This window comes from Prionailurus viverrinus, unplaced genomic scaffold (assembly GCF_022837055.1).
Source record: "Prionailurus viverrinus isolate Anna unplaced genomic scaffold, UM_Priviv_1.0 scaffold_39, whole genome shotgun sequence".
Lineage (NCBI taxonomy): Eukaryota > Metazoa > Chordata > Mammalia > Carnivora > Felidae > Prionailurus > Prionailurus viverrinus.
The window spans coordinates 4,865,496-4,892,022 of record NW_025927607.1 but is presented as its reverse complement, the minus strand read 5'-3'; the positions used below and the strand labels follow the sequence as shown (position 1 = coordinate 4,892,022).

Sequence of the window (26,527 nt, the reverse complement as noted above, 5' to 3'; positions counted from 1 at the left end):
TGTCCTGTGCTCAGTGGCCACTTGTGTGTATCTTGGGAGAAGAGCCTCGTTTGCCCATTTTTGAGTCTGGTTGGTTGTCTTCCCACTGCTGAGTTTGAAGACTTCTCTGTACATTGGGGACCTCAATCTCTGATCAGAAGTATGATTTGCAAATATCTTCTCCTATTCTTTGGGGCACCGTTTTATTCTATGCATAGTGCCTTTTGATGTACAATTTTATTTTCACGAAGTCATATTTGTCTATTTCTTTCATTACATGTGCCTTTAGTGTCCTATCCAGGAAATCATTGCCAAGTCCATGGTCGTGAAGCTTTTGTGCTGTTTTCTTCTAAGAGTTTTACTGTTTTAGATCCTTGATCTACGTTGAGTGAGTTTTTGTTTATGGTGTAAGGATCCAACTTCATTCTTTTGCATGAGGACGTCCAGTTTTCCCAGCACCATTTGTTGATAACGTTCTTTCTCCATTGAATGGTCGTGGCACCTTGTCAAAATCAGTTGACCATATACAAACAAGGGTTTGTTTCTGGATGCTCTACGTTGCATTGGTTTCTACGTCTGTTTTTATGCTAATACCACACTGTTTTTATTACTGTGGCTTCGTAGTAAGTGCGGAAATCAGGAACTGATTCCTCCAGTTTTGTTCTCCTCCAGGATTGTTTTCTTCGCTGTTCTGGGTCCCTGAGATTCCGCGTGAATTCTGTCTACAGGCAGTGTCCTTGGGATGTCCATCGGGATTGCATTGAATCTGCAACTTTGAGTAATATCAACACTGTGACAACATTAAGCCTCACATGAACAGAGGATGTGTGTCCATTTATCTCTGATTACATGGATGTCCAGTCCCAGCACTGTTTGTCAAGAAGACTCTTCTCCATATAGTTGCCTTTGCTCTTTTGTCGAAAATCAGATTCATGAATTTGTGTGAATCTTATTTTTTTTTAACGTTTATTTTTGGGAGAGTGACAGAGTGCAAGTGGGGGAGGGGCAGAGAGAGAGGGAGACACAGAATCTGAAGCAGGTTCCGGGCTCCAAGCTGTCGGCACAGAGTCTGACGTGGGGCTCAAACCCATGAACCGTGAGATCATGACCCGAGCCGAAGTCGGACGCTTAACCAACTGAACCACACAGGCATCCCTAATATTTATTTATTTGAGTAATTTCTACACCCAACATGGGACTTGAACTCACTACCCTGAGATCAAGAGTCACGTGCTCTTCTGACTGAGCCAGCCAGGCGCCCCTGTGTGTGAATCTGTCTCTGGACCCTGTTGTGTCACTTGATCTGTGTACCTGTTGTTCTGTCAGTCCCGTGCTGTAGTGGTTACTGTAGCTTTTAGTGAGTCTTGAAACAGGACTGCGAGTTCTCCAGCTTTATTCTTTTCCATGAGTATTGTGTTGGCCATTCTGGGTCTTTTGGCTTGAGAATCAGCTGGTCGATTTCCACAAAATAGCTTGCCGGGATTTTGATATTGGGATTGTGTTGAATCTGTAGATCAATATGGGAAGAATTGACATCTTAACAATACTGAGTCTTCCTGTGTATCAACCCGTTTATTTAGATCTTTTATTTCTTTCATCAAAGTTTCATATTCCAGGTTTTTTGTGGGTTTCTGTTTTGTTTTGTTTCTGCTGGTGTGTAGGGAACAATTGACCTTTGCATGTTGACCTTGTATCCTGCAACCTTGCTGCTTACTAATTCCTGGAGTTTTTTGTGAGTTCTCTGGGCTTTTCTACATGGACAGTCAATGTCATCTGCAAACACAGATGGTTGTTTTGTTTTTGTGTTGTTTTTTTTCTGTCCCAATCTGTATACCTTTTATTTTCTTTTTTTTTATTACATCAAGTAGGACTTCTAGTGCAATGCTGACTGTGAGTGGTGCTGAGCTTAGTAGGAAAGCTTTTGTTTTCCCACCATTAAGCATGATGTTAGCTGTAGGGTCTTGTTAACGATGTTGTTTATTATTCCTAATAATAATATTTGTTCCTAGATTATTGAATAGAACTTTTATCAGGAATGGGTGTTGGGTGTTATCATGGTGAATAACTCATTTATTTATATTTTTGGATTCAGTTTACTAAATGCTTGTTAAAAATTTTTGTGTCTCTGTTCATGAGAGATACCCATCTGTAGTTTCCTTTCTTGTATGTCTTTGTCTGGTGTTGGTGTCAGGGTAGGGCTCACCTCACAGAATAAGTTGACACTCTGCTTCTACCTTCTGTAAGAGATTGTAGACAACTGGTATTAACTGTTTCCTGAATTCTGTGGTGGAATTCACTGATAAGCCCATGTAGGCCTGGGGCTTTGTTTCGGAAGGTCATTAATTATCGATTCAGTTTCTTTGATGGATGTAGGCCTATTCAGATTATTAGTTCCCTTGGTGAATTTTGGCAGTATGTGTCTTTCCAGAAATGCATCCATTTCACCTGAGTTACCAAATCTGTGGGCATAGCGTTTTTCATAGTAACCCTGATTGACCTTTTCATGTTCACAGGACTGGTAGTGATGGCCCTCTTTTATTTATAATATTGACATTTTATGTCTTCTCTTTCTGTCTCTCTGTTCTTAGTTAACTGGGCTAGATGTTTATCCGTGTTATGGATCCTCTAAAAAACCTTTGATGTTGTTGATTTTATTGTTTGTTGTCTTTATTTTCCTGTTTTCAATTTCATCGGTGTCTCTTTTTTTTCTGCTTGCTTTCAACAACTTAATTGTTCTTCTCTTCCTACTTCCCTAAGGTGAACACTTAGATTATCAATTTTAGATCTTTCTTCTTGTCTAATGTACTCACTCAGTGCCATAAATTTGCCTCTAAAGATTGCGTTTACTGCACTGCACAAAATTTGATAAGGTATATTTTTCATTCTATTTACTTCGAATATTTTTTTATTTCTCTTGAGGCCTCCTTCTTGACTCACCTGTTACTTAGAAGTGTCTTGTTTAATCTACAAATATTTGGGGATTTTTCAACTACACTGCTGTTCCTGATTTCCAGTTTAATTCCATTGTGGTCTCAGAGCATACTTTGTATGATTTCTACTCTGTTAAATTTGTTATGTTTTATGGTCAAGAATGTGGTCTGTCTTGGTGAATGTTCCATGTGAGCTGGAGAAGATTAAGTGTTCTGCTGTTGTTGGATGAAGCAGCATCCTAACCTAGCCTCACGCTGACCTGTTAGGGTTCTCCAGAGAAACAGAACCAGCAGGATGTATACATACGCGTACACGACAGGAAATTTATCACAGGAATTGGCTCCCGTGGTTAAGAATGACAAAATTGGAGAACCAGGAAGGCTGAAGGCATAGTCTAGTCCCTGTCCAAAAGCCTGAGAATTGTTGGGGGATGGAGGGGCGGCGGGAGGGCATGAGTCCTGGACCAGCACTGATGTCCCAGGATCGCAGACCTCCCAGCTCTAACCGCAAAGTCACCTTTCCTCTGCCTTTTTGCTCTATTCAAGCCTTCAGTGCCCACCCACCTAGGGGAGGGCCCTCCACTTTACTCAGTTCACAGGCTCCTATCTTCCCTAAACACCCTCGCAGGCACACACACGAGTAATGTCTTACCAGCTTTCTGGGCGTCTCTTAGCTGCATCAGACCGACATGTGACATTACCTAGCTCGGTAGCGTACGGACGTCACTTCCATCCAGCTGATTGATGCCGCCCTTGAGTTTGGCCAAGTCCTTCCTGATTTTCTGCTGCCGGATGTGTGCATTTCTGACAGAGGAGTGTCAAAGCCTCCAACTGTAACCGTGGATTTGTGTGTTTCTTGTTACAGATCTGTCCGTTTGTCTCGTGTGTTTGAATGCTCCCTTGTTAGGAACATAGACATTAGGGATTATTATGTCCTTTTAGAGTATTGACTCCTTTGTTATTATGTAACGTTCCTCTTTGTCGTTGCTGATAATTTTTCTGATCCTAACGTCTGTTTTGTTCTGAAGTTAGCATTGCTCCTCCAGCTTCCTGTTGATTTGTGTCAGTGGGATAGATGTTTCTCTGTCCCTTTCCTTTGGTCTATCTTTATACTTAAAGTGGGTTTCTTATGGACAACATATAGTTGGGTGTTTTCTAGTCTCCTGACTGTCTTCTCCCTCCCGTTCACATTTGAAGTGATAATTGTTGCAGTGGGACTAAGTGCTCAAATTTGTGACTGCTTCCCATTTCTGTTCTCCCCTTTTCCACCTTCTCTGGCCTTGATTGAGCATTTTGTGTGATTTCATTGTGTCCCTTCCTCAGCACACTGACTTGACTTCTCGCTGCACCTCTGTTCGTGGGGGCCCTGGGGTTTTCGCCCCACGTTTACAACTCAAGTACATCCACTTTCACACATTGCCGCGTCCCCGGTAGCGCAGGCGCCTGAGACCTGGATGTCCCCGTCACCCCCGTGTCATCCCTTATAAAACCGGGACTCTGTTTCACTTGCACGTGTGCTGGGCTCACTACCATTAATCTGAACACATTCATCTGTTGGGTGAATTAAGAAAAAGGAAAGATTTTATCTTTCACATATTCCTTCCCCAGTGCTCTTGTCTGTACAGACTCAGGTTTCCAACCTGTTTCATCGTTCTCCCTGAAGAACTAATATTTCTTATAGGGCATGTCTACCAAGGAATCCCCTCCAGTTTTTGTCTTTAGTTCTTCTTTACTTTTTTTTAGTTTTTGTTTGTTTGTTTGTTTGTTTGTTTGTTTAGAGAGGGAGGGAGACAGAGTGTGAGCCAGGGAGAGACAGAGAGAGAGGGAGACACAGAATCCCAAGCAGGCTCCAGGCTCTGAGCTATTGGCACAGAGCCCGACGTGGGGCTCAAACTCACGAACCTTGAGATCATGACCTGAGCCGAAGTCGGACGCTTAACCAACTGAGCCATCCAGGCACCCAGAAATCAGTGTTTTGGTTTTTTTTTGTTTTTTTTTTTGTTTTTTAATTTTTTAATGTTTATTTATTTTTTAGAGAGAAAAACAGAAAAGTCGGGGGAGGGGCAGAGAGAGAGGGAGACACAGAATCCAAAGCAGACTCCGGGCTCCGGGCTGTCAGCACAGAGGCTGATGGGGGGCTCAAACCCATAGACTGTGAGATCGTGACCCGAGCTAAAGTCGGACGCTTAACCTACTGAGCCACCCAGGCACCCCAGTTCTTTTTTACTTTTGACGGACAGTTTCTTTTTCTTTTCTTTTTTTTTTCTTCTTATGTTTCCATTTTATTCATTTCCAGAGAGAGTGCATGCATTCCAGAGAGAGTGGGGGAGGGGCAGTGAGAAGGACAGACCAAATCCCAAGCAGGCTCTGCGCCAGCAGCACAGAGCCCGATGTGGGGCTTGAACCCACGAACTGTGAGAGCATGATCTGAGCCAAGATCAAGAGTCAGAGGCTCAACTGACTGAGCCCTCCAGGGGCCTTTTAAGTTTTCATTTTAATCCCAACTAACGTAGAGTGTTGTGTTTGAAGGACAGTGTCTCTGGGCATGGAATTCTACTCTTGTTGCCTGCACAAGATGCCCTCTGTGATTCTTCCCATTTTGTTCTCTAGGTAAGAGTTCTTTGCTCTGGCTTCTTTCAAGACTCTCCATCTTTGGTTTTCTGCAGTTTGAATATGAAATGCGCAGGTGTAGGGTTTTTGGTATTTGTTGTGATTGGTGTCCTCTGAGCTTCCTGGGTCTGTGGTTTGGTGTCTGTCATTAATTTTGAAAACTTCTCAGCTACTACTTCATGTATTTCTCCTACTTTCTCCCTCTGTCCTCTGGCTGTCATTGCCATGATGCATGCACATATCTTTTGTAATTGTCCCCAACCCCCCAGTATTGTGTGCATTCCGCTCTCTGCATCTCACTGTGGAACGTCTCTGCTGCCTGCCTTCGAGCTCGCTGGCTCTCTCCTGGACCTCAGGCACCCCAGGTTTCGCCTGTCTCGCGCTGGTTTGGATGTGCAGCCTTTCCTTCGGACCCTTGTTAGCTTCCTCTCCACTTACAGAGCTCAGTTCATGCACGCTGTCTGCTCTTTCTGCTAGAACCTGAGCAGATGGATCATAGTTATTTTAAATTCCGAGTCTCAGGATTCCAGAACCTCTGCCTTATCGGAGTCAGGTTCCGATGTTGTCTCTTCAGACTGAATTTTTTCTTGCCTTTAGCATGGCTTATAATCGTTCTAAAAGGTGGCCATGGTAATGGAACCTGAGCCGCCAAGTTGGCCTGCCTGGCAGGTGGGTTGTGTCTGATCTCTCCTGCATCAGGCTCAGATTCCTCTGCTGTCTTTACGCTTCGTCTCCACTGTGGTCCTGGGGCTTGTCTGCCGGACTCCCTCCCAGCCCCTGCATCTGCGGCTTTTTCTGCTCTGATCCCCTCACCTGCTGGAGCCCTGAGGAGGGCGTGGCGGAGGGGGACACTCTGCAGTCAGCTTTTTGTGGGGTTCCTCTTCTGTGGCCTGTGTTTCTGGGCTGTGACCTTCCCGTTCTTGTCCTCTTGGAGTGGGGGCGGCAGGGGGGAGGCCGTAGGAGCTCGTGGGGGAAGCCGTCCCCAGCAGAGTAAAGCTCAGGTGACATCTGCACTGCACAACAGCCCTTTCCTTTGGAGCATGCTCTGAGCTCCGGTCAGAACTTTCTCTCCCCTTCCAGTGCCAGAGAGAGACCAGGGGATTTTTTTCCTTGGCTTCTCACAGTGAGAATTTGGTGGGTTCCTGGAAATGAGACCCGAGGGAGCGTGGGGCCCCCAGGAAACTGTCTCCTGCTCGTCTGCGTTCAGCTCCAGCCTCTTGCCCAGTTGTCATCCAGCGTCCCTGTCAGCTCACATCTGCCCCGGGTGAGCATGTCCCTTCAAGTTCTGGGAGACTGGGACCTCACTTCTGATGGGTCCAGGCAGTCACTGATTTTCAGTTCGTTCCATGTTTTTCTTGTTGTAAAGACAGGAAATAGGGCTTCTAAGCTCTTTACGGGTCAGAGTTGAACCGTGAATCTCCCTCCTCTGTTATTTGGTTATTGTTAATATGTAGGAAAGCTAACTTTAAAAACAAACCATCTTATCAAAGTCACTTACTCTAATAGTTTTTCAGTTGAGGCTTTGGAGTTAACTAGGTAATCAACCATAATACTCGCAAATAATAACTACTTGGTCTCCTTTTGTGTCTTTCTGTATTTTACAGGAACGTTTGCCCTATTTCCTGTCCTTTCTTTTTTCCCTGTGTGCGCGAACACCTTTTCATCTGACGGGTCATAAAGTGAGGGCCTTGCCACCATCTCAAAAGAACAGCTTCCCCTGAGGCGCCGGGCAGGTGCGGTACGAGCGGTCACGGGGCCAGGACAGTGTCTGCTCCGCCGGGACGGCCAGCGCCAGCCAGGCGACGGCGGCCTGGGCCCTCTCTCTCTCGAGCTTTGCAGCCGGTGTCGGAAACACTGCCGTCTGCTAACACAAAGCAGAGGGAGGGTGGGAGGCGCCAGGAAGGCGTCCGTCCCCAGCGAGCGTGTCTGCTTGTTTCCTGTCGCTGGGGTCCTGGGCCCGTCTGCTGACACCTTTGCCAGGAGGCACAGCAGTCTCGAGCACCCGTGTCAGAGCCAAGATGAGGGTCCACCGGCCCGCTGGGAGATAGATGCAAGGGACGCATCAGGAGTTTCCAGGGTGACTTACAGAAACAGCTTCTGCCATGTGCCTGGCTCCGCCCGCTTCCCCGTTGGAGGGATGGGTTCCCTCCGTGGCCCCTGGGGGAGGCAGTGCAGGGCCGAGGCCCCACTCCTCACTCCCTGGCAGGTCCCACCTTCCTAAGCCCCGGAATGATCTCCTCCCAGATCCCAGTTCGGTCACCTTCGGGTGTCCTTGTCCTCTCCCGGCTGGAACTACACTTCCCAGAATGCACTCTTCGGCTTGGCACTCCCTTCCTGCCAAGCTGTTAGTAACCAGGTGCAAACGTTTCCGTCAGTTGGCAGAGAACAACCTTGAAGAACCTTGACGGTGTCTGGAGTTCAGAAAACTTAGTGATGGGTAAGCCTGCTTTTGCTGTCTTGGGCCAACAAACGAAAATTTAAATTTCTTGGAGAAGATTTAAATTTTTGTTTTTGCATTTCGGTTGAGGTTTTAATAAAAGAAGAAAAAAATGAAACTAAAAGCCTGTCTGATTTACTTGAAGAGGTAGAAAGTGGCAAATAGGCTTAAGTCCCTTACTTCTTATGCTCATTTGTTTGACTTTCAAGTTTATCTTACTTTCATTTTTCTAACGAAGTATGATTTACATGGAGTGAAAGACACCAGTCTGAAGGATGCGATTGGATGGATTTTGACATATTTCACGTAACTTGACATTTGGATCTTAGAATTGCCCTGTTGGTCGTCCCCTGCACCGCTTCATTGAAAACAGGAGGAGACACGGTGGCGGCAGGGCCGTGGGCAGGGGTGCAGGTGCCGAGGACCTGGCTCACCCCGTGCTGGGGGGCGGCGTCCGGGGGCACTAGACCTGGCAGGAGGCATGGAATCCCCCTGCCCACCACCGGCAGGTTAGTGCCTGCCCCGCCATCCTTACTCGATTAAAATTCGTCACAGCCGAGAGCAACTTGCCAGGAAGCCAGGAGAACTACGCTTGAAGAACCTAATTCAGAGCAGTTAGGTTCTCCGTGGCAGAATCCCACGCCTCCTGGGGCTGGAGGTTTGGTGGACGTGCGTGCTGGTCGTGGACCCTGGGCGAGGCGACCCAGAGTCTCCTGACATTGACTTAATGGAACGCACCTTCCACGCAGGTTCTAACTTTTGCTGCTCAAAATGGTGTTTCTTTGAAGAGTCATTCCAGAAACTTTGCGTTGCCAAAGAAACACTGCTTCCTTCCACTTGAATGTGACGCGTCAGAGGAGCTTCTGCAGGTCCATCAGGCGACTTCTGTGGGCCTCAGAAACCACTGGTGTCTGAGTGCGTCTTGTCTCCCCAAGGGCTTGCTGAGCCTCCTGTATGGAGGCTCTGTGTGACCTACTGTGCACCCTCCTGCCGCTGCAAAGCCCACTGAACGGGTTTACACAGAACTGGTTAGAGGCAGAAGTTAGACCCTCAGCTGTCTCTCCCACTTGCTCTCCTGAAGACACCCTCTCACCCCGGGTCCCGGTGCTGTGACCCTGCTGAGCCCACCCCTCTGGGGTTTGTTTGTTTTTTTTTTTTTTAATTTTTTTTTTTTTCCGACGTTTATTTATTTTTGGGACAGAGAGAGACAGAGCATGAACGGGGGAAGGGCAGAGAGAGAGGGAGACACAGAATCAGAAACAGGCTCCAGGCTCTGAGCCATCAGCCCAGAGCCCGACGCGGGGCTCGAACTCACAGGCCACAAGATCGTGACCTGGCTGAAGTCGGACGCTCAACCGACTGCGCCACCCAGGCGCCCCACCCCTCTGGGGGTTTTGACCTGTCCTGGGGTGATGTCCACCCTTGGCCCCGATCCCCCTCCAGGCTGCCAGCCTGGGACACCGGCCCCTGCTGGACTTTCCCCCTGACCCGCACCCGCCCACCTATCCCTGTTCTCCTCCACTCTTCCTGGCCCACATCACCTCTTAAGCCCCTCTTCCCGTTTTGTGGTTCCAGCGATTCTGTCCTCCAGGCTTCCATTATGAGTCCCCTCAGCCCACCTCCCTGGTCCCCACCCTGGGCAGGCTGTCCCTCTGTGTCACCTCACCAGCCGTAGTCACCCACTCCAGCCCCTCCCCCCGGTCCCCTGTCCCCTGCCCGAGCCCCCACAGCACAGCACCTGCGCTCTGGCCTGCAGTCGTCGTCACCAAGGAAAGAGGGAACGGGCCAGACCCGTGCTAGCAGACCACCTGGGGTGCTGCTGTCTTGTCCCAAGGCCCTGCATCAGCACCCCAGAGGTAGAGAGGGTGCAGTCCAGGGCTGCTGGGATGGGCCAGGCTCCGCCTGCGTCTGCCTGCATTAGCTGGGTGGGCGGTCACAATCCCCCGTCCCCCACCCTTCACAAGGTCTCGGAGCACCTTTTCCACCTGTGTGCTGTTCCTGTCTTGTCTCCCCCCTCCCCCTCCCTCCCTCCCTCCCTCTCTCACTCCCTCTCCCCCCCCCCCCCTTCTGGTGTCACTTTGTCGGAATTGCTTGTGCAGACACCTCTCTTGCCTACTGGCAAGTGAGGGCTGACACAGAAAGTCCCCAGATCCTCCGAGAATCACCTTCAGTGGTTCCAGGGCCAGCACCTGCGGGGGGAGGAGGCCCAGCAGACCCCCGGGCCCCTGCAGGGGTGTCGGGAGGATGTCCACATGCCCGGGCCCTGACCACTGACTCACACTGTAAGCTGCAGTTGTCATTCAAACGCATCTTCAGAAATTGGGGTATTTTACCCCCAGGTCAGTAGTTCTAGATTTTCTTAAAACACCAAAACAATCTGCAAGAGAAGGCTGTCTCCCTGTGGGCAGCAGTCGGCCAGCACAGACCAGAGGCCCTGGGAGGCTAGGCTGCCCCCTGAAGTGCCAGCTGAGGTTGGAGTCACCTGGCCACTCATGAACCTGTGCTGTGGTGACAGTAAACAGGTCCTGGGAAGGTGTTCCCAGGCTCGGATTGTTTTTTCTTTTCATGTTTGTTTGCTTTGCGGAAGTTTCAAATCTGAATGTTTTCACTGAGGTACAGTTAATGTAAGTAAAACAGCCCTTGGGTGTCCCTCCGTGACTCCTATGTGACGCCATCATCCAGAATCCCCGGATCTCCACGCCCTCCTGCCCTAGCCCCCACCCCACACCCATTTACCTATTCTAGAATTTCATGCAGATAGAAACGCAGATTGCGTACATGGTCTCTTTTGTGGCATGACATTTTTCAGGGAAATCTGATCATGTTTTCATAGCCTTGCTGCACTGTGGTCGGACGACATGGTGGGGACTCTCTTTACTTTCTGACCATTTACGAGGTCAGTTTTCGTGAGGCTTGGAGAGGAGATTCTGCAGTCTCGGGCGCGGAGCACAGCGTCGCGCGCTCAGAACTAGCTCTCTAGTCGTGTGGAGCGAGCCCTCCGTGCCGTGCTGTTCTCTCGGACCCACGCGAACCACGGTTCCTGCTGGTTTCTTCCTGTGAGCATCTGTGTGTCGTCAGTAGTTTCTGCTTTGTCACAGCTGCCGCTGGTCGCCTGCGTCTTCCTGACCGCGCGGTCTTCGCCGGGACCGGGACCCTGAGCGCTCTGGAGAGCCGTGCTCTGTCTGTTCTAACGCGTCTTGGGTGGAAGTTCATGTTCCCTCACCACGGGAGCACGATGCCAGCTTTCCCTTGGGCCCGCCTTTGCCTGGCTCTGAAATGCCTTTCTGAGTGATTCTGTCTGGTGAATCTCTCCTTTGCAGCAAGAGTCGAAGGTCTTGCTCTGTGATCCAGTGTGAAAACCTTTTCCTTTTCATAGGTGAGTTCCAGTACGTGTGGCTTTAGCTCTGCCTTATTTTTTATATTGTACCTTGGCGTATGTTTTTAGAGTAAAACCTTCCCCACTTGGTCTGTGTTTGGCTTGCCTGCCTCCGTGACGTCGCCACTCGGGGGTAGACCTCGGGCATGGTCAGGGCGGCCACCGCCTGGGACCAGTTCTCCTGGGGAACGCTTCCGTGACTTTCTGGGAATCCCTTTGCTGTCACTTCCCTGTGGCTGCCTGGCGAAGGCTGTCCTTTGGTGGTGTCCTCAGAATGCGCTGTAGCAGAGATCCCTGAGTGTTACTGTAGAGACCATCCATCACGGCGCCGTCCAACAGGAGCACAGCGTGAGCTCGGACATGGTTTGAAATTGTCCTGTAGCACACTGAGAAGGTAAAGAGAGGGCCGCCTGGCTGGCTCAGTCAGTGAGCGTACGACTCTTGATCTCAGGGTTGGGAGTTCAAGTCCCATGATTGGCCTGGAACCTGCTTAAAAATAAAAAGGTAAAGAGAAACAGGTGAAGTGAACTTTAATGCTATATTTTATTTAACCCAATATTATCTGAAACGTTATTTCAGTACATAACCATCGGAACCTAAAAGTTACTGAGATGTCTGAAGTCCTTTTTGTGCTGAGTTTTTGAAATCCGTGTGTGTCTTAGCCTTAAAGCACATCTCAGTGGACCAGCGCCTCCAGATGTCCACGTGGGGCCGTGAGCGGCTGTGTCAGACACACCTGTGGCAGCTACAAAATCCGTGACGCTCACTCTCCCCGTGCATCTTGTAAGTGTGGCACTAGCATCTGCCGGACGCTGCTGTGGAGGAACCGTTGGTCCGCTCTGGGCCTCTGCGGGCTCACCTGTTGTCACGTTTCATATGAGTGGAATCAGGGTGCGTGGTCTTTTTCTTGGTTCATCCACGTGGTAGCATTTGTCAGTGCTTCAGTCCTTTTAAGTTTATTTACGAGAGAGAGCACGCACGCGCAGGAGGGGGCAAAGGGAGGGATGGAGGGAGGGAGAGAGAGAGAGAGAGAGAGAGTGTGTGATTGGTTGATTGATTCCCAAGCAGGCCCTGTGCTGTCACTGCAGAGCCCGACGTGGGGCTCTGTCCCACGAATCATGAGATCGTGACCTGAGCTGAAATCAAGAGTCAGACGCTTAACGGACTGAGCCCCCAGGTCCCCTCTTCATTCCTTTTTATGACGGATACTGTTCCTCCGTCTGGCTCTGCCACGTCGTGCTCACCCACTCGTCAGCCGGAAGCCGCTGGGAGGTTTCCGCATCCAGCAGCTGTGAACAGCAGCCACGCGGACGCGTGTCGTCCTCTCACAGGAGGACACCCAGCCGTGGGACTCGCGCCGGCCCAGGTCCCCCCTCCCCTCTCCCCCTCCCCCCTCCCCCTCCCCCTTCCCCCGCCCCCGCCATAGTCTCTCCCCCTCCCCCACCCTCGCCCCCCACCTGTCTTTGCACAGGCTGCACGTTGCACACGCCCCCAGCCCAAGTCTCCAAACCTCTTGACTTTGTTTTCGTTTTACTCTTCTCGTTGTCCTCTGTAGCGCGTCTGCCGTGAGTCCCATGCTGTCCTCGTCCACCTCCACTCCCAGCTTCTTGATGCGTCTCTCCCGACTTCTTTCTGCTGGAGTTTCACCTCTCCTGCTCTCCTGCCACTTCTCTCCCACATTCTTGCATTTCTTCCTGGAGGTGCTTGCTTCACCGCCCACAGAGCCGTGTGCACAGAGTGGGCACGCAGAGCCGCGTGTACAGACCCGTGGGCACAGAGCCGTGTGCGCAGACTGGGTACAGACCCGTGCGTGCAGACTTGTGTGCAGAGCCTACACTGACAGCCTCCTCTGGGCCCTGGTGGGGGTCAGTGCTCCTTCAGTCTTCGGGCTCTAGGCCCCACGTCCACTCTCAGGCTCTCGCGGTTGGCACAGTCTGACGGGAATGCAGGGTGCTCATGAAGCGGGGGGGCGGGGGGTCCTGTGTCCCTGAAGGTCAGTGGCACCCGCCAGGGGCCCGGCTCCTTTCCTGCTGCTTGTGAACACGGGCAGGGTCCCAGGGCCACCCCAGCCCCCACACAGCCCTCCTGCGCATTTTGGTGGCCGTGGGTTGTGTCTGTGACCTGACTTCCCTGAGAGCCAAGGCCAGGGAAAGGGTTTTCAATTATCTCTGTTGTCGTTTTTTATTCCTTTCTGAAAGAGGTGATAATGCTCACCTACCAACCCTGTTCCCTCAGAGAGATCCCCAGAGAGATTTTGAGGCAAGAAAGAGCATAACCCAGCTCTCTCTGTCTGTCCGTCTGTCTTTCCCCATCTCTGGGTCCTTCCCTGTCTCTCTGTCTGTCCATCTGTCTCCCTCCATCTCTGGGTCCTTCCTGTCTGTCTCTATCTGTGTCTGTCTGTCCTTCCCCAGTCTCTGGGTCCTTCCCGGTCTGTCTCTGTCCTTCTGTCTTCCCCCGTCTCTGGGTCCTTCCATGTTTGTCTCTCTGTGTCTGTCCGTCTGTCTGCCTCCGTCTCTGGGTCCTTCCCGGTCTGTCTCTCTGTCTGTCCTTCCCCTGTCTCTGGGTCCTTCCCTGTCTCTGTGTCTGTCCATCTGCCTCCCTCCGTCTCTGGGTCCTTCCCTGTCTGTCTCCCTCCCCCTCATCCCAGGCCCACGGGGCCTGGCTGCAGTTCCACCACCGCCACCCTAGGCTATGTGCCCAGGGGAAGGGCCACGCTCACCAGCCCAGGCGGGCACTGCTCTCACTCAGAGGGGACTGGACCAGCAGGTGGGGCCTGGACAGCGGCTCCAAGTGCTGCCCTGGACGCGACACAGGGTCCACTGGACAGAGAGCATCTCATAGGCTGTGGCTGGCTGGCTGGCTGGCTGGCTGGCTGGCTGGCTGGCTGAAAAACAGCGATTTCTGTTTATTCTGAGAACCGCAGGCCCAAACCATCCGAGCTTTGCTCTCCCCTTGTCTCCCTGATGCCTTGAACCTCGGGCGCTGCTCGCCAGCCCTGCATCCCAGACATCAGTGTGTGCAGCTGGCTCTCCCTGCAGGGCAGCCCTGGGATCTGGCCCTTTCCACCGGCGACACGGGGCCCAGGCCGCCCTCTTCCGCCACCAGGCACGTGCTGCCCCCGCGTCTCCCACTCAGACCTCCCCAGGGTCCTCCAGGATCTGGCCCGGCTGGCCCTGGGGAAGCCTCCGTGTCCCGGAGCGGCCACAGGCCCTCTCCCACCGCGGCCTCTGCACGCGTCTCAGGGAGCCGTCCTCCGCCCTCGAAGTTTCAAGCTCAAATGCCACACAGCCCCACCCCCTTTCGGCTTGTCGCCTCTTTTGCCACACATTCAGCATCCTTTTCTTATTTCTTGGTGGACTGCTCTCCTCCCTCGGGACACCGGTGTCCCTGTGAGCAGGGTGTTTGTCTGCTCTGTCCCGCTCCAGACCTTTGACTATGAAGCTTTTATTCCTGGTCTCCACCATAGGTGGTAGCCGAAGTCCCGACTTCACTCTTCTCTTGTCGTCTAACTACGAAAGTCTTATGGCCATGCTCACTCCCAGCTGTCCACAGGCCATCTGCAGAGGCCGGGAGGAGCCGGCCAGCTGGGGGAAGGAGCGGCCCCACCCCTCCCCGGCCACCTGAGTCTGCCCGGGCGGGCTCCCACGGTGGAGGGGCGACCCGCCGTTTTCCACCCACAGCTGCTCCCACTTCTTGCCGCCAGCCTGGTGCAGGGCAGCCCTCCTCCGCGGGTCCTGTCTTCCTTGGACTTGGCCTCAGCCCCGCCCACCCCCAGGCCCTCTTGCTGTCTCCCCCGTGTGGGAGCTGCGTCTGACAAGATGACATTTGCTGTCTCTCCCCGGCTTGACGCGTTCATGGAGGCACCAGCTCTGCTGTCTGCACGAGGGCGTGCTCCCTCACCGAGCGTGGACACGGAGCCCACTGACCGCCTCTTCCCTCTGTCCTCAGAGCCCCCCACGATGAACCCAGTGGTGGAGCCGCTGTCCTGGATGCTGGGCACCTGGCTGTCCGACCCGCCGGGAGCCGGCACCTTCCCGACGCTGCAGCCCTTCCGGTACCTGGAGGAGGTGTACATCTCCCACGTGGGCCAGCCCGTGCTGAACTTCTCGTAAGTGTGCCCCCGACCGCGTGCAAGAGCAGGTCCGGGCCGGGGACAGAGCGGCGGGCGCCGGGTGGGAAGACACAAACTAACTTGGTTGTATTTCGGAGACGCGCCCTCTCCCTGCCCCGAATCTGGTCGCACAGTGGGTAACGAGGTGCTTTCTCGTGGTCACGTTTCTGAAGACGCGCGGCCGACCACAAAGCCTCAGGCGTGTTGATGCAAACACACCATCAGTGGTGCCGGCACTCAGTTAAGTTCCCTGTGCCTGCCGCGGTCCTGTATGGAGACCAGCCACCCCCGTGTCACTGAGAATAAAATGACGAACATGCCTTTCCCAGAATTCCCCCCTGAGCTGAGCCGTGTGAGGTCTCAGAGAAGCGGTTAGTATTGTGGTTCTCAGATTCGTGCCACACAGCCAAGCGCACGGCCTTTGAGGTCCTCTGTCAGCACCCTGACTTCGTGCCTGCTGTGTCTTATGTGGGGGTTGGTGGGACCCCCGAGCATGATAATAGCTCCCAAGAGGTAAAGCCTGGGGTGAGGGTGGGATTTGACTGTGCTCGTGGGGTGCGTGGGACCGAAAAGCACGGAGGGGCCTTGCGGGAGGCGTGTGCCTAAACTATGGAGACCGAGTTTCTGTCATCAAGGTCACTGTCAGTCGTGATGGTCGGGAAGATGGGGACACAGACAAGAGCGAGGGCGGGTGGCACCTGGAGGAGCGGCTTCTGGGTTGGAGACAGAAAGTCCTGACCGGCCTGGCAGCCGGGCCACACACGTGGTCTCTCGTGTCTCTTGGGCTGTGTCTTTTATGTGTCTCTGCATTTTCCACATGAACAAGAAGCTGTTTATTTTACATTTGGTGGGTGGGGGCTTCATACAGTGAGACGGGCACGTGCACGCAGCCTGGCCCTGTCTCGGGGGTATCCGCTACCTGGGCCTTCACCCTCCTGCCCGCTAGGTTCAACGCCTTCCACCCGGACACGCACAAGCCCATGCACAGGGAGTGTGGCTTCATCCGCCTCAAGCCCGACACCAACAAGGTGGCCTTCGTCAGCGCCCAGAACACAGGTACTGTCCCTGGACGGCCCGCCCCCTGCCCGCATGCCAGTAGAGGGGTGGCCAGCGCCAGAGGTGGCATCTGCGTCCCGCCTGCCACTCTGCAAGTGACCTCTGGGAAGCATCAGGCCTTCGGACAGGCCCAGTGGGGCTGGCGGGAGGGAGCTGGTGGCAGGGGCTGCGGGTCCCCTTTTCCCCTGAGCTGCACACGGGTGTTTCCTGTAGGCTGGGGCTGCGTGGAGGGAACCAGACCAGGAGGCCCACACGTGGCCCGAGGTTCTCTGGAAGTCCGCACTGCCCCCAGTGCCAGGCCACCCTAAGATAGCTCACAGGGTTGATTAATTGGAAATTACTCAAATCACACCTGCTTGACCTTTAACCTTGCTCACTGGTCCAAGTGAGGCTCACTTCCTAGAAGCAGGTGGACAGTCAGAACCAGCCCGACTTGGGGTGGGCCTGCCCAAGGCAGTAGTGAGCTGGAGGTCGGGGGGCAGCGAACGGCCGGGAGGGGGATGCCTCCTGGCCTTTTTCATGGGGCCGAGGGCAGGGCCGGGGTCAGGGCACCCCCGGAGAGAATGACCCTCCACAGACACCACCCCCCCCCCCCACCCTGGCTATAAGACGACCCGTGAGTCTTCCCCCCTCGACGCCTGGGAGTCTCTGTGCTGGCCAGGGGGACAGGTCGTTGCCTCGATGGCTTCAAAGTTCAGACCTGTTGAAGCCTGGGGTGCAAAGGCCGGTGGTGGGAGCAGCGGCGTAGGAAGCCGCGGGCGGGACACTGAGGACTGGCGGTCCCACAGGCATCGTGGAGGTGGAGGAGGGCGAGGTGAACGGGCAGGAGCTATGCATCACGTCCCACTCCGTCGCCAGGATCTCCTTCGCCAAGGAGCCCCACGTGGAGCAGGTGAGTCCACACCGCAGTCCCCTCGCGGGTGCCCTCGCCACCATCACACCCTTGGGCCAGGGTCACGGCCCATCCCTTCGCCTAAAGTCTGCCTTTCTGCTTGACCGAGCCTGTCTGCCCGTGCTTTCTCATGCCACGTGGGGGTGTGCCACCATTCAGACCCCTGGTCCCTGGCCAGTGGGCGGGGGCCTCGGGTTTGCCGTTTTTCTGGCACACACATCCTTCTGCGTTTGTGCTGTCCGCTTTGGCGAGATTTCTCCCGATTGAATTGCTGGGTCAGAGGCACATTTTAAATTGTGACAGATTCCATTAAATTGCTTTTCTTGACCACTGCGTTCCCACCAGCATTGCGTGAGGGCACCCGGCTCGCTGCTCCTTCATCAGCGCTGCTCGCAGACTTACTGGCCCTCGCAAGTCTGATGGATCAAAGACGGCATCTCGGCTGTGTTTACGTTGAACTCGTGGATGCAGGGAGCGTCCCCACGTCTCCTCTCATACTTGATGTTCGCGGTCCTTGCCTGTGTTGTGTGCGTTGTCATTTACGGGAGCTTTCTGTGTGCGTGGCTGGTACCCCCGTGTCTGCTGCTTATGTGACACAGTCCCCATTTGGTGGCACGTGGTAGTTTGGCTTGTCCTGCGCTCCACCACCTGTTGTGAGCTTTCCTGTCGCTCCCTTCAGGGGTCTTTCCCTCCATGGCGTCTGGATTTGCGTTCTGGCTCCGGGAGGTGTTTCTGCTCAGATGATCAAAGTATCCAAGCATCCCTCCCTTCCCCGCGCTCTTGTAGCTTTTCACACTCAGACCCTAGTCCGTCCCAGGTTTGTTTTCCCATGATGCCGTGTACAGACACGTGGTGACCAGTGCCCCACAGACCTGAAGTGTCCTGCCTGGCTCGGACCCGTCCCACAGATGGGAGAGGAAGTGTCCGTCTGTCCGCCTCCTCACTGATAGTAATTTAAAATTGTTCAATAACGTAGGTTCCCGATACTCTTTTCTCTAAGTTTCCTTGGTGAATTCTTCAGCACTTCCTCTTCTGCATGAGCCGTATGTGCTGGGCTGCACAAGTGCACGAATGAATCCCGGGAGAAGCGGCCTCCTCGTCTGCAGCGGCACACAGCGGCTCGGGGCTGTGTTGCCATGGTTTCAGGTCTAGTTTGCGCTCTTTAGGGGGCACCAAGTTTCTTTCTTTATAATCTTTATAATTATGTAGGTGTTGGACATTTCATGGCAGGTGACGTCGTGGTCCTCTCTAGCGTTCGTGGCTGTACCGACGGCATGTGGCTTCGCCTTCTGATTGCTGTTGGTGGTGGGAGGGCTCTGGTTTCTGTCCACCTGTGCTGAACTGGGACGTGTCTGTCACGTCTGACAGCTGGTTCTTGGGCACAACCCTGACCGAGCAGAGACGTGTGTTGGCGCTCACCCCGTGAGGGGCTCGCGGGCTGGTCGGGTAAGGACATCCTGTTTCTACTGTGTTTTTACTGTGGTAAGAATTATATTCAGGAAGGGGTTTTGAGTTTCATCAAATGCTTTTGCAGCCTCTTTTGGGAGGATTCTGTGTTTTTTCTCATTGAAGCTGTTGACGCGGTGAATCAGAATAATAACTTCTAAGTGTTGAGGCGTGCCTGCTTTTTGAGGGGTAGCTCCTACTTGCGTGATTTTCAGGAATTATTATCCATTTGGGTATCAGTTTTTCACAGAGTGAGCTGGGAGCTTTTTAGTGGTTTCCGTTCCCTGACAAGGAGGGAGCCCCATGGAAATTGCCTGTTCCTGGTGGGTGTCCAGGGGACAGCGTCTGGGCCCAGCCTGGGCGGCCCCTGCTTCCCTCCCTGCTTGCCCGACCCTCTCCCTCGTTGCTCCGTTGGCAGCCTCCCCTCACGGTTCCCGGGAAAGGTGCCCTTCTAGGTTTTCAAGTTTGAGGAAGAAGTGACACTTACTGGTCTCTCTCTGCCATTCTGTGTCCACCTTACATCTCTGATCTTTTGCGTATGACCGTTTTCTCTTTTTCTTGCCGGTACTTGCCAGAGGTTACTTATTTTATCAGGGTTTTATGGAGGTGGGGGGAGCTTTATTTTTGCTGGAGAACTGACTTTGGGCTTTAGGAAACAGAGGAGCCCCTCTCTGCAGGACAGAGGAGGTGAGGTGAAGCCTGTGGGGGCAGGGCCAGAGGAAAGCTCAGCCCCGCAGAGTGACCCGGCCGACCGAAGGCTGGTGGGTGCCGGGGTTGGCCTCCCCGCTGGCTCGACATGGACAGAACCTGGAAGTGAGAAGCTCACACTTGGGGCCAGAAGAAGGGAGGGGAGCGGGGACTGGAAGTATGTGTCTGTCCTCCCAGCAGCTGGCAGGCGGAACGCCTGGCTTCTGCAGACCCCTGGGAGTGGCAGGTGTCGGGACAGGTCCCTGCCTGTCTGCTACTGAAGCCCAACCCCGTCCTCACCCTTCTCTGTTACTTGCCATCTGTGTTTGGTCGTTCAGGACTCCACACTGTCCACACGGCTCTGAGACAGTGGGTCTAGCCCCTGCCCTCATCTGACACTGAGGATCAGAGAGGCCCTGCCTTCCAGAAACTGCCTGCGTCCTGAGGTGCTGACTTGTGCGGTCAGGCTGCTCTGACGGCCAGTGAGGCTGAGCAGTGTCCATCCCTGCCTGCTTGGTCCCTCCTTTTGGGCCGTCCTGACCCGGCCCTCTGACCCGCGTCCACTGTGTCTGTCCCGCCGGCTTCATCCCCATATAATTTCTTCGTCCCCATATAATTTGGATATAAGCTCCTTGTCAGTTACTTGTGGTGCCAGTATCCGTTCCTGTCTGTATCACTTCCTCCTCTTACTAAACTTTAATTATATGTGGTTCAATTTCCCAGGCTCTCCTTTCTGGATTGGTTTTGGTGTTTCTTAATTAAGCGGTCTTCCCTGAACACTGTCAGAAAATACGTATTCTATGTATTTTTTTCCGGAAGCATTACAGCTTGACTTAAAACCTCCCCTTCAGCTCATCAACGCACCTAGACTTTCGTGCAGATAAAAGGCTCGCTGTCCCAGCCCCAGCCGGAAAGGCCTGCGTCGCCCTCCCCGTCCAGGCAACCTGCCTGTCTGCCACCCCCCTCCCCGTCCAGGCGCCCTGCCTGTCCACCCTGGGCCAGTCCGCTGTGTTTTAATTATTAGAGATTACTAGAATTTTTTTTTTTTTTTTTACTTAAAAAAAATCAACTCTTTTGAAGTATAGTTACGTAGAATTAGCACATACACTTGAGGTGTCCATGCCCGTAAGTCAAGACCATAATAGCCCGGCCCCCAGCCCCTGCCCCTCCACCAGGGCCAGATTTCTGTTGCCACAGACTAGGTGTGCGACTTCTGGGACCCCTTATGAATGGAACCATCCAGTATTTACTCCTTTCGTTCAGGGAAACACTTGTGAGATTCGTTCCTGCTATTGCTCGTAGCAGAAGCTTGGGTGTTCTGATGCCCAGGGCACGTCTGTCACAGCTTTGTCTGCTCTCTTTGACGGACGTGGGTTGGTTTGTTTCCAGCTCTGGGCCGTCACGAGCGCCTGTGTGCTCCTGCACGCAGACACGTGGTTTCACTTCTCGGGTGACGACCTCGGCCTGCCACCGCCCGGTCCCGTGGCGAGCGCCAGGCTTACTGGTGCCCAGCGCGACCGCACCACGGTCCCCGGGCCACCCTCTCTGCGGCACTGGTCCTCGAGTGGCTGCGGACGGCATTCCCTGTGCTGATAAACACACCCCCGGATGCCTGACGGGGTCGCACCCTCCTGGTGCCCGTTTCTCATCTGTGAAGCCAGTGCCCGCATCCTGTGCCCCTGTCGCCCAGCTCTGAAGGTTACGCGTTCTGGACGCAAGGTCTGCACGTTGAACGGTAACAGCGTTCCAGCTGATGACTTAGCTTTTCGTTTCGTTAACAAAGTGTCTTACTTTTCACCTTCTGTTACCAGTCTTGTCTTTTACGGTTTGTCCTTTTAATGCCCTTTCGTAAGTTGTTTTGCCCAAGCCAGGCAGCAGAGGTGAGTAACTTGCATTTTCTCCAAGAATTTTTATGGTTTTCTGTTTCACTTTAAGGTTTATGATTTTGGAATTGATGTTTTTTTGTTGTTTTTTTTTTTCCTTAATGTTTATTTATTTTTGAGAAAGAGAGACAGAGCACGAGTGGGGGAGGAACAGAGAGAGAGGGAGACACAGAATCTGAAGCAGACTCCTGTTTCTGAGCTGTCAGCACAGACTCAGGGCTCGAACCCACGAACCGCATGATCATGACCTGAGCTAAAGTCAGACACTTAACCAAGCCACCCAGGCGCCCCTGCTATATTATTCTCTTAGCGTGATTCATTATAGGAACAGTTTTTCAGATGTTGAACCAACCTTATATCCTTCAGGTAAACCCCACCTGATTGTAATGATTTATCATTTTTAGTTATTGCTGAATTTTTGTGTTGCTTAAGTACATAAATTGGAGAAGTTTTGCTTCATATTATTTTTTATTCTAATCATCCTGAGTTTAATTTCCTCCTGTTTTTTGATTTCTTTTCTTTTTTTTTTTTTTTAAATTTTTTTTCAATGTTTTTATTTATTTTTGGGACAGAGAGAGACAGAGCATGAATGGGGGAGGGGCAGAGAGAGAGGGAGACACAGCATCGGAAACAGGCTCCAGGCTCTGAGCCATCAGCCCAGAGCCTGATGCGGGGCTCGAACTCACGGACCGCAAGATCGTGACCTGGCTGAAGTCGGACGCTTAACCGACTGCGCCACCCAGGCGCCCCTGTTTTTTGATTTCTTAAATGGGAAGCTTGCATCATTGATATCTAGCCCATTTTTAGTTTGTAACACTTAAAACTATGAATTTTCCTGTAAGCCCTGCTTCAGCTGCCTCCCGCAGCTACTAGTAGAGTGTGTTCTTACGACCTCCTAGCTCAAAATATTTTCTCTAGTGACTTTCTTCTTGGAACTGGATTATTTGGAAGGTATGCTACTACTTTCCATATATTTAAGGATTTTCTACTTATCGTATTGCTAGTGACTTCTAATTCAACTCTGTAAAGCCCAGAGAACGTGTTCTTAGAGTTACTTTATGCCACAATGTGTGCTATAACTTGGTGAATATACCATACACAGTCCAGATGAGTAAGAAGTCGACAGTTGTGGGGTGCAGCGGACCTGACACTGTTAGGTCAGGTCGCTTGATGGCGTCATTCAGATTTCTAGCATACAACTGGACTTTTTGGGGGAGGGAGTCTGGTTCTATCTGATTGCAGACAGGTGTTAAACTCTCCAACAATGATTGAGGCTAATTCTCTCCTTTACTTCCGCCTGCTTTTGCTTCACAACTTTGAAGCTCTGTTATTAAATGCATACATATGATATTTCATGTTTATGACATGTTACCCATGGTAACTTGTTTGTACCTTGAAGTTGGAGAGTAACACAACCATACCTGCTCTCCGGTGGTGGTTGTCTATGTGCCGTGTCTGTCTTCCTACCTTTCTGCATTGAACCTCTTTGTCTGCATTCAGAGTACATCTCTTGTAGGCTTGCTTTTTTTGTCAAAAAACTCTATGCTTTAACTGCAATGTTGAGTCCACTTATATTTAAGAACAATATTACTAGTATGGTTGGTGTAAGACCGCCACCTTGATTTGTTTTTTTGTGCTTTCTTGTTTTTGTTCCTTTACTGCATTCTCTTGGGTTAAATATATTTGGCATTCTGTCGTATTCTGTTAGGGTTTTTTTTATGTTTGTTTATTTATTTATTTTTTAGAGAGAGAGAGTGAGGGGGGGCCAGAGAGAGAATCCCAAGCAGGCTCCGCATGGCCTGTGCAGAGCCCAACACAGGCTGTAACCCACGAACCACGAGATCATGACCTGAACTGAAACCAAGAGTCAGAGGGTTCACTGAGCCACCCAGGTGCCCCCCCGCCCCGCTTTTTCTTATTGAAATACAGTTGACACAAGACGTCACGTCACTCTCAGGTGTACAACGCGGTGACCGGACGGCGTGGGCAGGACGCCGTGCTCCCACGAGCGGAGCTCCCGGCTGTCACCGCGCGGCGCTCCTCCAGCGCCACTGGCTGCGGTCCCCGCGCTGGGCCTCCCGCACCGGGACTCCTTCGCCCCATAATCGGGAAGCCTGGCCCTCCCTCTCCCCTGCGCCCGTCTCTCCAGCCCCGCCCCTCCCCTCTGGCAACCACCAGGGCGTTCTCTGCATTTATGGGTCTCTTCCTGCTTTTTTTGCTTATTTCGTTTTTTAGATAACACATATAAGTAAAATTCTATGGTTTCTGTCTTCCTTTGGCTGATCTGTTTCACTCATGCTAGGCCCACCCACGTGGTCACAAATGACGAGGTCTCATCGTTTCTATGGCTGTTAGCTTCTCAACTGTGTCTCCCTCGTTTTTTTAATGGTTGCTCGGAGGCTACCGTGACATTTGCCCCTTCACACTGGTTGTGGATAATCCGACTTCACAGCTGATGCTTCCTCCTTCTTCCCGCTCTGCAGTCCCGCTGACCGTTTCTTCTGTACGGTGTCGTCACACCCGTAACATGTCTGTGTAAACATTGATGTCAAAAGTACACACACACACACACACACACCATAAATCTTCACGGTACTGTTCTTTTTGCTTTAAATAGTTGATTTGCAGGGAAATTACAGTGAGGGGAAACGGTACCCTCTTCTCATCACCCACTGCTTTTCTCTGTGTGCTGCTCTCCTCTCCTTCCTGCGGCCCTGCGTCTCCAGCGGGATCGTCTCCCTCCATCCTCAAGAGCCACGTCAGTGGCCCTTCTCGCAGCATAGTCTGTGCTCAGCAAGTCTCTTGGGACCATTTCACTCCCGAACTTTGTTTTTTCTTTTTTTTTCTTTTTTTTTAACTGTGGGGTGAAATACATGTAACAAACTTTAGCATCTTGACCGTTTTTCTTTTTTTTTTTTTTTTTAATTTTTTTTTTCAACGTTTTTATTTATTTTTGGGACAGAGAGAGACAGAGCATGAACGGGGGAGGGGCAGAGAGAGAGGGAGACACAGAATCGGAAACAGGCTCCAGGCTCCGAGCCATCGGCCCAGAGCCCGACGCGGGGCTCGAACTCACGGACCGTGAGATCGTGACCCGGCTGAAGTCGGACGCTCAACCGACTGCGCCACCCAGGCGCCCCTTGACCGTTTTTCAAGTAGTTGTCTCACATTTATGTATTTGTTTGAGAGAGAGAGAGAGAGAGAGAGTGCACATGCGCACGCCAGCACGGGAGGGGCAGCGGGGATGGGTAGAGAATCCCAAGCAGGCTCCACACTGTCAGCACAGAGCCCGACACAGGGCTCGATCCCACAAACCGTGAGATCACGACCTGAGCCAAAATCGAGAGTCAGACATTTAACTGACTGAGCCACCCGGGCGCCCCGCATCCTACCTGTGTTTACGGACGTGCGTCCGTGGTGTTAAGTATATTCGTGCAGTCGAGCAGCCATCACCACCGCGCATCCCCAGGACACTTGGGTTTCCTAAGACTGAAGCTCTATGCCCCGTGAGTCACGACTCCCCATTGTCTCCCCCTACAGCCCCTGGTGCCCCGTGTCCCACTCGGTGCGCTATGAGCCCGACGACTCCAGGGACCTCGTCCAAGCAGAGTCACACCCCGTGTGTCTCTTGTTACTGGCTTATTGTACGTAGCGCAACGTGCCCAGGGTTCGTGCGTGTTGTGGATATTGCCGAACTTCCTTCTTCGGGCCGAGTACTACTCTGTTGTGTGTATGTGGTACATTTTGCTCATCCGTTCATCCGTGGCGGACGCCAGGGCCGCCTGCACCTTGTAGCGGCTGGAATGCGGTTACCGTGGGTGCACAGACATCTGCAGGACGCCGCTTTCGGTTCTTCTGAGCGTGGACCCGAAAGCGGGCTGGCGGGGTCGCGCGGCAGTCCCGTTTCTGGTTTTGTGAGGAAGCCCACGCCGAGCCCCACGGCGGCTGTGCGGGAGGCCCCCTCCTCCACGTCCTCACCCTCCGGCTGCTCGAGCTGTTGGGGCGGCAGCCGGACTTCTGTTACCAGAGACGCGACCGGCCGATGTTTCTCTCGTTGCGCGAGTTGTTTTTACTGTTTGGTGTCTTTGGACGCATACAGATTTGTAATTTTCATGAATTACGGTTTGTCTGTTTTTTCTGTTGTTGGCTCTGCATTCAGAGTCACATCCAAACATCGCCAAGTCCCGCGCAGTGACGCGTTTGTGCTGTTTTCTTCTAAGGGTTTTATTGTTTTAGCTGTGACACTGAAGTCTCTGACTCGCTTTGAGTTAGTTTTTGTGTGTGGGGCTAGGGAAGCGTCCAGCCTCGTTCTTCCGCGTGTGGACGTCCAGTTTTCCCAGCGCTATTTGTTACAAAGACCGTCCTTCCCACATAGAGTGGTCTTGGCGGCTGCGTTGAAAATTGACCGCGTATGTGAGGGCTTGTTTCTGAGGCCTCTGTTCTGGTGCATCGTCTGTATGTCTGTCTGTATGCCAGTGCCGCGCTATTGTGAAATCAAGAGGTGTATGTCTTCCAGTTTTGTTCTTCCTTTTCGGGATTTTTTTGGCTATTCCGGGTCCCTGAGAATTCCATGTGACTCTTAGGATGGATTTTTCTGTTTCTACAAAACATATTGTTGGGGTTTTGATAGGGATTTCGTTAGTTTTGTAGATCCCTGGGCAGTATTGATATCTTACTGATACTGAGTCGTCTAATCCATGAACGTGGGATGGGCATCCCTTTATTTATGTTTACTGTTTTGGGATGGCTTTTTTATTTGTTTGTTTTTGGTTTTGGTGTAGACTGCCTGTGCGCAGGAACCACCCAAGACGTAAACTGAAGGTCTCCTCAGGTCTTTACTGAGCCCTTCCCTGGGCGTGTGCAGGCACACTCTGACCTCCCCGTATATGCCCTGGTTTGTCCGAGTCGCTGATGTGTGGTTCCCCAAAGGGGAAAAGGAAAAGAAGTGGGGAAAGGGGTGCCGGCCCTTCAGGTCTCCTGTGGGCCTGGGCTGGTCTCCTGGAACTCTGGGGACTGTAAGATCGAGTTTTTCATATTTGGGGATTTTCAGACATCATTTCTTCAACTGTTCTCCTGCTCAGTTATTCCTGTTTTCCCCTCGGAACTGCTGTTAAACGTAT

The 26,527-nt window shown here is 52.3% G+C and overlaps 1 protein-coding gene across 2 annotated transcripts in view; it reads left to right on the top strand.

Moving 5' to 3' along the window:
• The window catches only part of THAP4 (THAP domain containing 4), a 41,695-nt gene that overhangs the window by 9,194 nt on the left and 5,974 nt on the right, over window positions 1-26,527 (top strand). For both annotated transcript variants that reach the window (XM_047846616.1, XM_047846615.1), the window contains exons 3-5: window positions 15,281-15,440; window positions 16,390-16,499; window positions 17,288-17,391. In XM_047846616.1, the coding sequence (XP_047702572.1) occupies window positions 15,281-15,440; window positions 16,390-16,499; window positions 17,288-17,391 (374 nt within the window). The remainder of the gene's footprint in view (window positions 1-15,280; window positions 15,441-16,389; window positions 16,500-17,287; window positions 17,392-26,527) is intronic.